This window comes from Danio rerio, chromosome 14, assembly GCF_052040795.2.
Source record: "Danio rerio strain M-AB ecotype USA chromosome 14, GRCz13ab, whole genome shotgun sequence".
Taxonomy (NCBI): domain Eukaryota; kingdom Metazoa; phylum Chordata; class Actinopteri; order Cypriniformes; family Danionidae; genus Danio; species Danio rerio.
The window spans coordinates 16,544,002-16,559,513 of NC_141034.1; the positions used below are offsets into that span (position 1 = coordinate 16,544,002).

Below are 15,512 nucleotides of genomic sequence, written 5' to 3' on the forward strand. Positions count from 1 at the left end.
TAAATTCCATTTAAGGCAACTATGTCAGTATGCCCCGTTTGTCTAACAAGGCATGCGAGTCAAAGCAAAAATACTCAAGCACAAAATCTCGAATTGAACTGTCACCACATATCTGTGAAAGATAGCAATAGTATGCATGACACATTGTGCACCTTACAACCTCTACTTTTCTCTAGCTACATACAGTAGTATCATTGTGAATCTAGGGCATGCTTCCTTGGCAAACTGTTTTAGACGACATCACCACACACTTAACCCTTCACCGGGTCAGCCAGGAGCCTTAGGCACAAATTAAGGCAACTGTGTGAATATATTCAGGTCTTTCTCTTTCTAACCACTTTGGCTGAATACCAGTTCATACAGTATGCTTTTTAGTATAAATGTGAGCAAGCAAGTCACTTTAATAGTATCTATACATCTGTGTCATAAAACAGCATCTTGATACCATAACGAATAGATGTGGCTTGCTGTAGGTAAAAAGTGTTGAGGGATTACCAGCAAGTGTACTTTTAAATCCCACCTGAAACTAAAGACAATCTAAACAATTTCTAAGCAATTTAATGTGCTTTGATTTAGTATTTATTTTTATTATTACTTCTAACCTTGTGTACTGTGACCTCGAATTCAGCCCTGACGTCTGTCTTTACCACTGAAATAGACTGGGCTAAAATGATATAATGTAACTAGCAAGCTGCTGGCATCATTTTTCAGCTGGTTGCCCCTATTTCAGCTACAGTATCAGGCTTGGCACAAACAGATTGCTGTGCTTATCAGTCTATAGAGAATCACTGGCAATTAGTTGCAACCTCAGGTGCTACTAAAGCTATAACAACTACAATCCAGTTTGCACTAAGGTACACTGATATATTATGTGGGTGTATATTTAAGCACAGGGAACAAATTCATAATGTAGAGCATGGCAGTAATGATAAATTGTGCTTCCTGCCCACAGAAAGACATACGTTGTCTGCTGTCATTGTGTTCCCACTGCTGACAAATAGATGCACATAGCCATTGCTAGGCTAATGTGTCCATGTGCTGTAATTGGGAAAAAAAAAGTTCAGGCCAACTCCACCTGTTTTAGGATGGTTTTCACCTTACATACAGACTGAAACAGATACATATAGGGTTTCATTATGTTAAACATTTCAGTAAGATGTTTTATTGTTCTGAGATATCACCAGATGACTTGAATCATAATTGTAAATAATTTGTTATTTTAGAAAAATTGGGCAGATTTTTTTGGCAATTCATTTGCATAAAGTATAATAAATAGAATAAAATACAAAGAGCAATTTATATATATATATATATATATATATATATATATATATATATATATATATATATATATATATATATATATATATATATATATATATACAGTTGAAGTCAGAATTATTAAACTCCCTTTGAATTTTTCTTCTTTTGTAAATATATCCCAAATTATGTTTAACAGAGTAAGAACATTTTCACAGTATTCATTCATTGGTTTTCTTTTTAGCCTAGTCCCTTCATTAATCTGGGTTTGCCACCACGGAATGAACTGCCTACTTATCTAGCATATGTTTTATGCAGCGTATGCCCTTCCAGCTGCAACTCATCACTGGGAAACATCCATACATACTAGTTCACACACATGCACTTTGGTCAATTTTAGCATACCCAATTCACCTATACCACATGTCTTTGGACTTGTGGGGAAAACCGGAGCACCTGGAGGAAATCCACACACACAAACATGGGGAGAACATGCAAACTCCACACTGAAATGCTCAAACCAGCGACCTTTGTTCTTTTGGAGAAAGTCTTATTTGCTTCATTTCGGCAACATACTTCAACTATATATATATATATATATATATATAAATAATAATAATTATTATTATTATTACTATTATTATTATTAAATAGAGTGAATATAATTCCAGTCAATATTAACATCTTTTTTAAAAATGGATCGAGCAAAAATAAAAAAATATATTTGTGGAATTACTTGATGAATAATAATTATTTGGCGAATGCTTTGAATTTTGCCTTACACATGTGCAAATGACTTTGTAATGAATCCAAAAATCACATTTGCTTGAAAATGATGCCTGCTCAATTATAATCTCCTTTTCATTACTTTGTTTTATGATGGCTATCACCATTTCTTGTGTGGAAAACCTTAGATTTTTCAGCTCTCAACTTAAAACAACCAGTGTTGAGGAAAGTTATTTTTACTATATTATAATCTTGCGCAACATTAAAAAAGTAACTAATTAGTAAGTAATTCGTTATTTTTTAACGAAAGAGGTTATTTTTTTTGTTTGTTTTTTAGATTAAGATAGTGGGCCCTATCATACACCCGGCGCAATAAGGCACAAGACGTGTTTGCCCTAATATGTTGCTATTTTCAGATCAACGCAAACTTAATTTTTCTGTTTTCCACCATGTTGTTTAAATAGCAAATCCATTTGCCTCACTTTGTGTACTCATGGTTTTTTCGGTCTAGAAAAGAGGTGTGTGAAGGAACGTTATGAGGAACTAAAATAGAATAGGCAATAGACCAGCTAAAAGCAGGTCTAAAGTCAAGCCCAGAGCACATTAGTTGTGCGCCTTGCTTAAACATTGCTTAAAACGTGCAAGATGTACAGCAATACGTAAATATCTTTACACATGAAATAAGAATTAAAGGATTAAAATATTACAAAAATAATTACTCCCCAGATAAATATAAAACCCCCTGCCTCTATGCCTTCTTCAGCTCAGGGGCTTTTTTTTAGATTATTAACGACAACTTGCTTTTGTATAATGTTATTATTATTAACAGTATTATTTATTATATTCATATTTATATTTGTTTTATTAAAAAAACAAGCTTAAAGTTGTCCACTTGTCAGGTTTTGGACCATATGGGGCATAGCATGTGTTTGGATATAACACACACTATGTTGACCACACTTTGTTATTATTGTTCATTTATTAGTTTGCTGTAAATTAAAACAGAATTTAGAAAGAGAGAAAGAGAAAGTAAAGGCTGATTGGAGGAGGCTCATTCTTTATCCTTGTGCTGCAGATGCTCTGTTTTAACAGTTTTCTCTGTTAGTGAAGCGTTTAATTTTTCCACTTACAAAGTCCGCCATGTAAATAGCAAATGTGCCATAACGCCAAGCAACTGACTCTTAAAGGGAATAGGAGATGAGACTCTGATTGGTTTATTCTCAAAACACACCCATAACTCATTAAGGGAATAAGCTTAATTTTGTTAGACCATGCGCCTCAGCACAAAACCTATTTTTCCATCCTTAAAATAGCAAAAGTGGATTCGTACAAGCCCTAAATGCTTTTGCGTCCTGCGCTTTAGACTATTGTGCCTTGATTGTTAAAATAGAGCCCAGTGAGGTTAATTGAAGCAATATATTAGCATTGTAATATATTACTTTTAAAAGTAACTTTTTTTCCAGCACAACAATGCTGTGTAAGTGAGGTTGAAGTGTAAGGGAAATTCTGGTAAATACATCTTTATGTAAATAAATGATAAAATCTTGTTTGTTTATCAGAATTCAAAGATAATAAACAAATAATAATGTGCAAAAACTGCTATGACTAAAAATGTTGTGTAGCACTTTGTAGGTAAGCAGAATATTTATTTTTGTATTTATTATTAGTGGCATCACCAGTTCCGTTCAATAGACCTGAACAGTTGTGAAACGATTTAAGTAAATGTTCATGCCAAATATTTAGGTTGATGAGAGAAGGCCTCTATTTTGAAGGAGGGACCTAACTTTGAACTATAACTATATATATATATATATATATATATATATATATATATATATATATATATATATATATAAATCACAGCAACATTAATACTAGTGATTTTTTTAGCTATTAAGCAAGATGTGTACAAAAGATTCTGCATTTTGAGAAAACAGACATTTGTAAATACCCTTTCCTTAGCATCAGTCTAGGGAAATGATCTAATCATTTTCAAATAAATTTGCATTATGCAGGTATGTTTAGTGGGGGTGAGGCAGTGGCGCAGTAAGTAATGCTGTCGCCTCACAGCAAAAAGATCGCTGGTTTGAACCTCGGCTCAGTTGCCGTTTCTGTGTGGAGTTTGCATGTTCTCCCTGCCTTCGCGTGGGTTTCCTCCGGGTGCTCTGGTTTCCCCCACAGTCCATAGACAGGTGAATTGGGTAGGCTAAATTGTCCGTAGTGTGTGTGTGTGTGTGTGTGTGTGTGTGTGTGTGTGTGTGTGTGTGTGTGTGTGTGTGTGTGTGTGTGTGTGTGTGTGTGTGTGTGGATGTTTCCCAGAGATGGGTTGTGGCTGGAAGGGCATCCTCTGCGTAAAAACTTGCTTGATAAGTTGGCGGTTCATTCCACTGTGGTGACCCTGGATTAATAAAGGGACTAAGCCGACAAGAAAATGAATGAAAGTATGTTTAGTGCTTTTGATTAGTAATTTGTGTTTAGACTGTCATGAAACTTTCTCTCTCGCTCACTCTCTCTCTCATTCATTCATTCACTGCGAGAAGCTGGGCATCAAAGGCTACATCAAACCATCTGTCACTGTGTTCTTACCATTATATTTAATGCACAAACACCAAAGCCTAGCCTTAAGAACTCATCTTTTTCAAAGATCCTTTTTTTCTCATCAGGAAATAAGGTTTAACCATTAAAATAATGTCTCATTGCATTTAACTTGGCCCAATATGTTATTAAAATGTACATTATTAAGAAAAAATAGCACTTAATGTATAACTTATACATAATGTAATGTATACTTTATACAGTATTGTTTTAACAAGTGCAATGATATTGATAAACTACTCTAATAATATGTGATCTTCTGCGGCAGTACACTTTTGAGTGGACAGCAAAACTCTTATAACACCTTAGCGACTCTATTGCAATGTTCTAACACCATTAATATTAGTGAGATATCCAAGATATGAATGTATTGAAAAACATTATTTATTGACTACATATATTTGTATAAATTGTGCTGTAGACAGAGCATAAAAACTAAATTTACATATTATGTATTTTCCTGTTCAAGTCATGTTCACATTTTTCGTTCCATAATAGCTACAGAAATGTTCTCTCTGACCTGTAAATGTCAATCTACAATATTTATGTTTTCTGTGATGAGCTCAATGGCGATAGGGTCTAAAGTCAAAACCTTGGCTCGGGAGCTTATACAGAGTTTACAATAAGAATGTTAGACATATTCCATGTTTAACAGCATCAGTACTAGATTTGGCCACTTATCAGTGCTCACGCTGTCCAGTTTCTATAGAGTGACAAGCTGTTGAGAGGTAGCCTTTTAAGAATTTTGAGAGGTTCACAGACACAGATTTAACGTGTCTTCCTTCTGAGCACTTTGTTGAGCACTGCGGCCCATTTCTGATATCCGCAATAATGTAAAACTCTAATAGATACTGTATGTAAAAGACTTTGTGAGGGTGCTTGTTTGACCTATTGTGTGGTCAGATGTGTTGTTTCATTTATAAGGAAGCCAATGTTTTTACCTTCTTTCATTCATCTGTAGATGATTGAAGGATGTTATATAAAGGAATAGACGCGTGCCACCTCACTGCATCTGAAGATGAAGCATATTGTATGCATTTATATGTGGGTCTGTATGTGTGTGTCATAGTGAATGAGTCATGTTTTCCACACTCCACAAATATGCTTCTTGTTTGTTCAAAGTACCTATTTAAAATCAGCTAAAACAACATACTTATTGAGTTTTTTGTTATTGTTTTAGTAATTGTTTTATGTTCAATCCACTTAAATTTGTAAAATCTTATGAGATAACCTAGTTTCTTCATGTTGTCAAAACACAAATTAACTGTGTGAAACCTAGCATTTTTTTACAGTGTAGTCAGACATATCATCCATAATTGTACATTCATTATGCTGACATTTTGGCTAATGTTCTAGAGTTTTACCCCTCCTGTTTAAGGTCACTTTTATCCTGTTTCTTCAAATAATGTGTTTGTAAAGTGCAAGTGTTTTTGTATTGCATTTAATCAATGTTTCTCTTCTTTTTCCTCAGGGATTTTTAAATCTGATTTATGTGTTCAAGATGTCTTTGAATGGATAACTTGATTATTGACTTTATAAGAATATTCGGTAGACATGAGATCAGTTAGAGTGATTATGATTTATGTCACATCACACTGGCATGATGTGAATCTACAAAAGAGGGTGCTGATAACATTGACATGGCTAACTTTATATTGTTTTTTAAATTGCTGTTTTTCTTTGTGTCTCATCCTGTGCATCCAGTGTGCACTAAATCTTGTGCATTTTTCTCTCTTCTCCCCGCTCCATACATTATCTTTCTTTTGTACGATAAGTGTCAACAGAGAATTGTCATTTCAAACTGCATTGTCATGCTTCTCTCAGATACCAGATAAACCTCTAAACATAACTGTAAATGTTTAAACTGGCAGATCTGAATAGAAATTTTGTATATTCTTCTTTTCTGGCTTTTTCTATCAGAGCAGGAGCATAATGTGTGAATGTGCTTTTAAAGCAGGCTGTGATACAGCACCGCATCTGTAAAGGGGTGGGGGGAGGTTTAATGCGAATGGGGGCAAATGCACTCGAGTGGTGTTTTCGATTAGCCGTTCTCAAAGATTCTGAATTTTGATCTGCTGTATCCATGGCAACGCTCAATACAATACAGCATTTTGAGCCTAAGCCCAGCAGTCTTTAGCTCTCAATGCTTGTGTCTCTTTCATCTGTAGAGACAATTTCTAAGCCTGTTTTTTTTTTTTTCATAATGTATGTAACAAAAATCACAAACTCATAATTATTGGCTTATTGATTGGTGTCTATATAACAAAATTACAAAAATGGTAATGTTGTCTAAATGAAAGGCTTAGCCAAAAAGCTATTGTAGATAAAGTAATATCTTGCTACAGCTGTATTTTTTATCCAGCAAAGGAAAAATGAGCTTTTGTTTTCTGTATTATGAAAATAAACCATGATGCTGCATAAATGCTTTCAAAGTATTTATATTTATGTCATAGTAGTTGTGCCATTTGCATACATTTGCATTTATTTAATTAAATACAACTAATTCAAATTGTTTTTTAATGAGATGATTAATTTTTATTAAAAGCACTTAACATTAAAAGTGTCTCCATACTTTTTTGGCCTCTTTAGATGTTTGAAGGATAAAACAAAATAAAATGTTGTCTAATATTATTTAACATTTCTTAAATCCAAAACAATATGAATGCCACTGTTTTATTCAGCCTGCTTACCTATTAGATGAGGAATTTTGGCCCTTGAGTTGTTGCCCATTTTAAACCTTTCCGAGCCTGTAAGCTGGATCAGTGAAGTTTAACAAGGCCATTAAATTTGAGATGATCTCATCATTTAGGCCACTAAAGCTTGTTAGAGCTGCCTGCAATAGCCAGTTAGGTTCTGACCTCCCATATGGCTTCATCTGTTCATATCTGTTTTGCACATACTGTTCATTACAAGAGACAAATGACTCGGCTAATATGAGATGCATCTCAAACTGTAATTGTGCTGGTGACTGGTATCTGGGAGGACTGTTAGATGCATTGCTGTGTTGAATCTTGCTCTGAGGGGATAGTGGAGGAGAAAGAGTTTAATGGTGGCCACTCTTGCAGACATACGAGATACTGGAGCCAAGCCTGTGATGGTGTACATACATGGAGGATCGTACATGGAAGGCACTGGGAACATGATTGACGGAAGTGTGCTGGCTAGCTATGGGAACGTCATCGTCATTACACTCAACTTTCGAGTCGGCGTTCTAGGTAAGTACTTTTCTTTCTTTTTTTTAACCTGGCTAAATTGAAAATCAACACAGGGTCATTGAAGAAAAAAGTGTCTGCCTACTTTTTTTTTGTTAAACCACAAAAAATGCACATACAGACATACCCTTAATTTTGACTGAGGGAGCGATTTGGCTTCATATGCCCACACCAGCACCTACAGTATGTCTCAGAATGCAATGCTGACAGTGTAGTTCCCTGTGCTCAAAGGTTTGTGGCATTCCATTTAAACCCATTCATATATTCTGCCAATAGTGGACAATCGTGTTGTACAATGATGTACATCCAAGGGAATAAGACGTTAACGAAGAAGTTAACGAGTGAAAGGTATAAAAAAAATGGACTGAAATGGAGCCCAAGTCTCCAGGAACACCAACATAACTACATTTATTTTTACTACAAATATTATTATTTTGAAGTGAAATGTACATGTCCACTAGTACCTTGAGGCTACATTTACTCTATTTACTTATTTACTGTGCTTAGTTAAGTAATAAACTGTTTGTAATTATACAGCTTAAAGGTATGAGAAACAAATTTTGCTCTATGTATAAAATATTTCACATTTGTAGCTATTCTTAGATATGTGTGCTCCATGAACAATAGCTATATCTAGGTTGCAGAAGATTGTTGTATTTGTGCATTTATATCAAGGGTGTACCTTATTTTCGAATCACATACAAAGCACTTTAAAATGGAAATAGCACTCCAGTACAGCCTGAGTACAGCCTGGAAATTTGCAACACAATGAGCAAGATCTCCATACTGTACAGTCTTTATTACGAAGTCTGTTTAATAAGTCTCGCTGGAGTTTTATCATCTCACTGCAGCATTTCCACCTGTCCTGTGGTTGTGATAATTATTGCTTCTAAGTGTGGACCCTGTCTCTCCAGGGGCCCTATTTGGAGACTTTCACATGTGAACTCCACACCATGTAGATGGCTGAGAACTCATTACTGGTTTAATATTTAATTACAAATGCCAGATCACCAGTGACTTTTTCCTGCTGTTGCAGTCCTGTGGATCCTGCGTCTGACTTTTAGTGACTGATGGCATATGTGAACATTGCGGCATTCAATTTGATCAGACATTGAGAATGGCCAGAGACAATTTGTTTATAGAAATGCTGTCTTTTTGAGCATTGATTGGTGTGCATGTGCGTGTGTGTGTTTGTGCAGACCAGGCTTGCTGGGACCCTTTAATAGGATGTAATGGCTCCTAGTCAAGGAGTGTATCTTGTATCACTGCTCTTTACAAATATAATTACTCACTGGCTCTCTAGAGCATGTCAAATTCTATTTCCTGTGGGGAAGACTTAATTACTGTTTCCAGATGCATTAAATATTAACAATAGCCACCCCTGTTTTCAAAACCATTCGACCTTTACCCTGTATCAGAGCATTTGCCAGATGTGATTTACAAAATCTTGAAAAATAAAAATAACACTCTACAATTCGGATACATTTGTTAACATTGGTTAGATAGCATGATCATGCTATGACCAATTAGTTAGCACTAGATTAGATTAGTTTGATTGAATCTTTGATAAAATGTTTTCTGACTTAAATCGACATTAGACAATTCATATTTTATTAAATCATCAACATCATGGTTGAACTTGTAGATAAAATATCCATATTCAACAAACATATGCATTGATTCTGTGTAATTATGTAAATTATGTATATCTGTGTAATATGTAAAAGATGTAGCAAGATATATGACTTTTATGATCTTATATGACTAGCAAGCAGAGCTATGCATATCAAATTTTGAAATTAACCATTCCATCTCTGCTCTTTGTTCATCAAAAGTTTGCCATTGGTCTATTGTTGCAGAATAAGTTTAATCTATGTGAAATCTTTTGCATTCAAAAAAAAAAAAAAAAAAAAAAAAAAAAACGCTGCATGTTCAGCAGTGATATGAAATTATATTTCACATGACTTCTTCAAGGGCTGTACCAAAATCCCCTGACAAATGTATTTTTCATCTAGGTCAAGAGTTTAGATGCATTTCTTTTAAAGAGGAAAATGCTAAAGTGTTGAGGTGTTTTAGAAAATGGTGCAATTTGTGCATAAACATGTCAGGATTTTTGTTTTTTGTTTGTTTTGAAAGGTTATTGCTGACCATAGTTATACGCATAATCATAAGACGTTAATATTAGATTACACTTAGGTTGCCAGCGTCTAAGGACAATCTTAATTTGATGTTCAATAATGACGTGAAGTAATGTTGATATTTTGTTAATTTTAGGTTGTGTTGAAAGTGACCAAATTATAATGTCAATTCAAGATATTAAACTAATGCCATGTTGAAGTCAAATACAGACATTTATTTATCAGGTAAGACACCAAAAAAAAAAACAAATGTCTAATAGACGTCATATTGGTAATGTCCACACAATGTCAAGCTGTGACATCATTAGAAGTTGATATATATATATTTTTTTTAGGTTAAATGCAATTAAAATGCTACGTCTTTCCAACACTGGATATTAACGTCAGGCTGAGGTTGAGTTCTGATGTCAACTTTTTCATTTCCAAGCAAAATACAATATCCCAAAAAACTGGGATACAATGTCAATTTGACGTCATGTTGACGCCCTGTGGCTGCTGGGAGGGCCTAAACCACCTCCCTAATATTTGGATTAGTGGACAATATTGAAACCTTATTGACACAAAAGTGATTAAAAATAGTGATTTTAAACTTCCAATTATTAAACATTAAAACACCAGCTTGACTGAAGCATGTATATGAAACCATATTGATTTTACGAAATAACAATCAAAGGCACTCTGTTTTGAAATTTTGTTAAAGAAAAAAGTCATTCTATTTGTCTTTTTGTCATTTTGATTAATTTACTGCATGCAAACATATTAATTTCAACAAATGTCTGACCCCAAATGTATAACCAATGTTGCAATAATGTGCTCTAGAACTACAGTACAGAGAATATAGTGAAATATTATCACTCTGTAAATTACCTATTTGCTATTTTAAAATTCAATTATGTAACTTGCATAATTCAAATTATTCAAAGTTCAAAGTTAAAAAAAAACAAAAAATTATATTCATTAATTTATTTTCCTTTGGCTTAGTCTCTTTATTCTTCAGATGTCGCCACAGCAGAATGGACCACCGTGCCACCCATAAAAGCATTCTACTCAAATTAAACTAGTTATAACTTTTAATATTTGATTATTTGATCTCTTAAGGCTTTCATTTTTTTCTAAAAATGATAATGGCTTATTTGCAAACGCTATGCATTCTGACCATTTTTGAGTGTAAAGTGATAAGATTAAAATTGGGAAAAATGTTTTATTCATGTATGCTGAAAGAAAGAGTGATGAGGGAAGAAAACCAGAAGCTATTTTTCTGTGAGACAAAAGCTGTGTGCTCAAAAAGACAGACACACTATTAAATTATAAAGAAAAAAAAAAAAAACATGGAAAGAAATTACAGTTGTTCTAATCAAATGAGAATGAAACAAGTGTGGAAAAAACATACCCGGAAATCAATTTATAGGACAAATTAAAAAATGAAATGCCCAAAGGCTGAAATAAATCGAAGATGAAATTCTGCAAATGTTTGGCCTATTAATGCATTAGCTGCCCAGAAGCAAATTATGAGGTCTTCAAGTTCTCTCACTCAGCCTGCGATTTGGAAAACTTTTCCCAAGTGGATCAAATGTCTTATCATAAGTTTGTGAACAAAGAGAACAGAATCATGAAGCATGTTTGAAACTTTGTGCTCAGACATTCCCAGGAGTCTGTGGTTTTCCTCAGGCAGTTTTGATTTACCTCCAGGGTCTGCCAGTTCCAGCCTTTTTGTGGGTGAAATAAATTACAAAGAAACCTCAATTAATACCACAGTCTCTTTATTCAAACCTGACCTCTGGGTTTGAGGGATTGATCTTTAGTATGATGGCTGCTGTCAAAGTGTCACTTGAGTGCTGTGACATTCAGGTTCTTCTTGGCCTAGTTTTCCACAATTGAAAGATTTGTCAACAGATCAAGTGAGTCAGACCGTGTGACAAGAAATCTTTCCATCACATGAGCCAACCATTACAAAACAGAAGTTCATTGAGTTTCCTATAATACTTCTTTTAAATTTAAAATTAATACTTTCGTTCTACCCTTCATGTACTTCTCTGAAATGTACAGTACTTTAGGCACTTTTCATTAATATAATTAAATAAGCATTTAAGTATACTTGAGAAAAAAAAATAATTCTTTTTAGCCTACACACTGGCAACGCAGTGGCGCAGTAGGTAGTGCTCTTGCCTCACAGCAAGAAGGTTGCTGGGTTGCTGGTTCAAGCCTCAACGTTTCTGTGTGGAGTTTGCATGTTCTCCCTGTGTTTGCGTGGGTGTCCTTCGTGTGCTCCGGTTTACCCCACAGTCCAAGAAATGCAGTACAGGTGAATTTGGTGGGCTAAATTGTCCGTAGTGTGTGTGAATGAGTGTGTGTGGATATTTCCCAGAGATGGGTTGCAGCTGGAAGGGCATCTGCTGCATAAAAATGTGCTGAATAAGTTGGCGGTTCATTCCGCTGTGGCGACCCCGGATTAATAAAGGGACTAAGCTGAAAAGAAAATTAATGAATGAATGGCCAATACACAGCAAAAAATGCTTTTCTCATTAAGAGCTTCTGTCTCGTTTGTAGTCCAAATATCTAAAAATACTTAAATTGCGAAGCATTTTTAGACAAGCAAAAATATTATGTTGTTTTCAGACAGTGTCAAAATTAAGTGAGCTTTTCCAAAATAATCTGACAATGAGTTAAGCAAAATTTCAAAGCAAAAACATTTTTATTTTGCTTACCACATTGGCAGATTGTTAAGCCTATTTTAATCAAACGTTTATTTTTGTCTTATTTCTGAAAACACACAGCAAGCAGTGCAATACTTTAATGTAAAGAGACAAGAACAAGGAAGTGTGGATCCGAATGCGGGGTTAATTATGCAGAGAATAGTCAGGCAAGCAACAGTCAACACAGGAGCAAACAGATGTACAGAAAATTCACAGTCGTGGTCAATAAGTAGGCGAATAGTCAAAAGGCAGGTGGTTTGTGAGCTGTGCTTGACTGGAACTTGTAGTTCCCCTTCATATGGGAACTCCGACGTGTGTCTGTATAAACAGACTTTGGGAGTGCTTTAGACGACCAATATTTTCTGAAGATATAAAAACGGGCCAATGAAATGCCAATTGAATTGGCGGAGCTTAGCTCCACAGCTGAAACAGATGAGCCAATTAGGGCTATATTAGTCGGCTGTGTGAGTTAGCTCGTCAGAATTGTTGCTTCAGACCCGATCTGAGACCTGTAGAACCCTTTCTGCGAGCTGACTTCCGAACGAAGAAAGCATTCCTTTCACCAGTGTGAGGGAAGACGTTATAGCGGCGGTCGAGCTTGGTTACCTGTCCCTTGGCAATTCGCTGGTGTTCCAAAGAGCAGTTTCAACTACAGCATAAATCCCTAAGAGAGCACACGGTCGTGCAGCGCGTCTTTTTAAAGATGTCGTTTCGACCGTGCTTTTCTGGATGCGTTGGTTTTCTCGCCCCGGATGACAGGCACAAGTATTTCGTCACATGCTTGAGGGTCCAACATGTTGATGCGGTGCTCGAGGACAGTTCTTGCCCGCACTGCGATAGCTTGACTGTTGCGCAACTGAGGTCGCGGTGAGCTCTTTTATTGGGGCAAGTCACCCCTGCTTCTCCCCGCCAAGTGGTTAGCACTTGGGCAGGCCTGAGGGTTACAGTGGGGGCTAATCCATCGCCTGCGGAACCCTCGCTCCTCATCAGTGCGCTCTGTTTCTGCTTCGAGTGCGAGCGCTGGTCCATCCTCCAGGCTGGCCGCGCTCTCATTAGATGACAGCGGGGACTTGATGTCCATCGAAGCATCGGAGGGTGGGTTGACATGCTCCTATGAAGATCCGGACCCCCTGCCACACTCCGGGGTTGACAGTGAGGTTTTGGAGTCAGACATGTTAGCCGTGTTATCCTGGGCTGCTTCGGCCGTGGGACTGGAGATGGCTTGTCCCCCAGAACCGCGGCCGGACCACTTAGACGGGTGCTACGTGGGGGTGAAGAAAAAGGTGAAGTCTTCTAAAACCCCACGTCCCTTTCTTCCCAGAGGTACACAGAGAGCTAACGCAGGCATGGAGGGCACCTTTCTCTGCCCGGACCTCCCGCTCTCCCGCTCTCACCTCTCTCCATGACGGAGCGGACAGGGGTTATGAGGCAATTTCCCAGGTGGAGCGCGCTATCACAGCCAATCTGTGTCCGCAGAGCCACTCTACTTGGAGAGGTCCACCCAAACTCCCGTCCAAGGCGTGCAGGTTTTCTGAGTCCCTCACGGCTAGAGCCAACACCACTGCGGGCCAGGTCGCCTCCGCTCTGCACGCTATGGCCACCTATCAACGCTATCAAGCCGAGAAGCTGTTCGAGATGCAGGAGGGAAGACGATGGCCACATTAGTGGTCCAGGAATGCCACCTTTGGCTGAACTTGGCCGATATGCGAGACGTTGACAAAGCTCGCTTTCTTAACGCTCCTATATCCTAGGCCGGACTGTTCGGCGACACCGTCGGGGAGTTCACCCAGGAATTCTCCGCGGTGAAGGAGCAGTCCAAGGCGATGGGGGTGGTCATCTACCAGCGGGCTCAGAAAACTGCTCCTCCCGCTGCCCCTTCCGCTTAGGCCGCTTCTCGGCGAGGGCGTCCACCTGCGGCTTCAACCATCCACTTCCGCTGCCCGCTCCACTGGCCAAGCGGCAACGCCGAGCTGCCCGCGGGGCTCCGACGCCCCCGCCTCAGGGCGCCGCTAAGTTCGGTAAACAGACCGCGAAGCGCCCCTGAGACGGGCCATCCGGAGAAGAGGGGACCTGCTCTTTCCTTGGTGGGGGGCCGAGGATCATCACATCAGTCCATAACAATGACTTTAAATCCATCGCTGCTGGCCTCTGGGCTGGCGGCAACCAAATTATCAATAAAAGAGCAGTTTCCTCTTTCTCCGGATGCGCAAACCCTAGCACTGCCAGTCTGGGACGCTCCGCCTTCCAGCTCACAGCGCCGGAACCCTTCACCTCAGTTTATCAGAGTGCAGCAGAACGGACTCTTTTCTCTCACTCCAGCCTCACCGCAGGATCCAGGGAGGAAGGTAAGAGAGATTCTCTTATTTTCTGCTCTTCCTCAGGCCGCACCGCTTCCCGGGGTGAGCACTCCCGTCCCGAGCTGCCCCTCCGCTGGCACGTCAGCGATCGATCCGATAGTGCCATTAGCGCATGCTCTGTCAGCTTGGTTAGCGCTGCGCAGCACGTCGCGGTGGCTCATACAGATGGTCAGACTCGGCTACGCAATACAATTCGACATTCACCCTCCCAAGTTCACGGGTGTCCTTTTCACGAGGGTCATCCCCGAGAGCGCCCCTGTCTTGCGAGAGGAGATTGCTGTCCTCCTGGCGAAGGATGCAATCGAGCAGGTCCCTCCCAGCTGAGATGAGGTCCGGGTTTTACACCCCGTATTTCATTGTGCCCAAAAAAAGCGGGGGTTTAAGGCTAATCCTAAAATGCCTTTCAGAATGCTCACGCAGAAACGCTTGATTCAGAGCATCTGTCCACAGGATTGGTTTGCAGCCATAGACCTGAAGGACGCATATTTTCACGTCTCCATTCTTCAACGCCACCGCCCCTTTCCTCTGTTC

General features: G+C 38.3%; 1 protein-coding gene across 3 annotated transcripts in view; it reads left to right on the forward strand.

The window, feature by feature from the left end:
* Positions 1 to 15,512, forward strand: part of nlgn3a (neuroligin 3a) — a 300,140-nt gene that overhangs the window by 136,240 nt on the left and 148,388 nt on the right. For all 3 annotated transcript variants that reach the window (XM_087280595.1, XM_087280596.1, NM_001166332.1), the window contains 1 exon segment: positions 7,647 to 7,796. In XM_087280595.1, the coding sequence (XP_087136721.1) occupies positions 7,647 to 7,796 (150 nt within the window).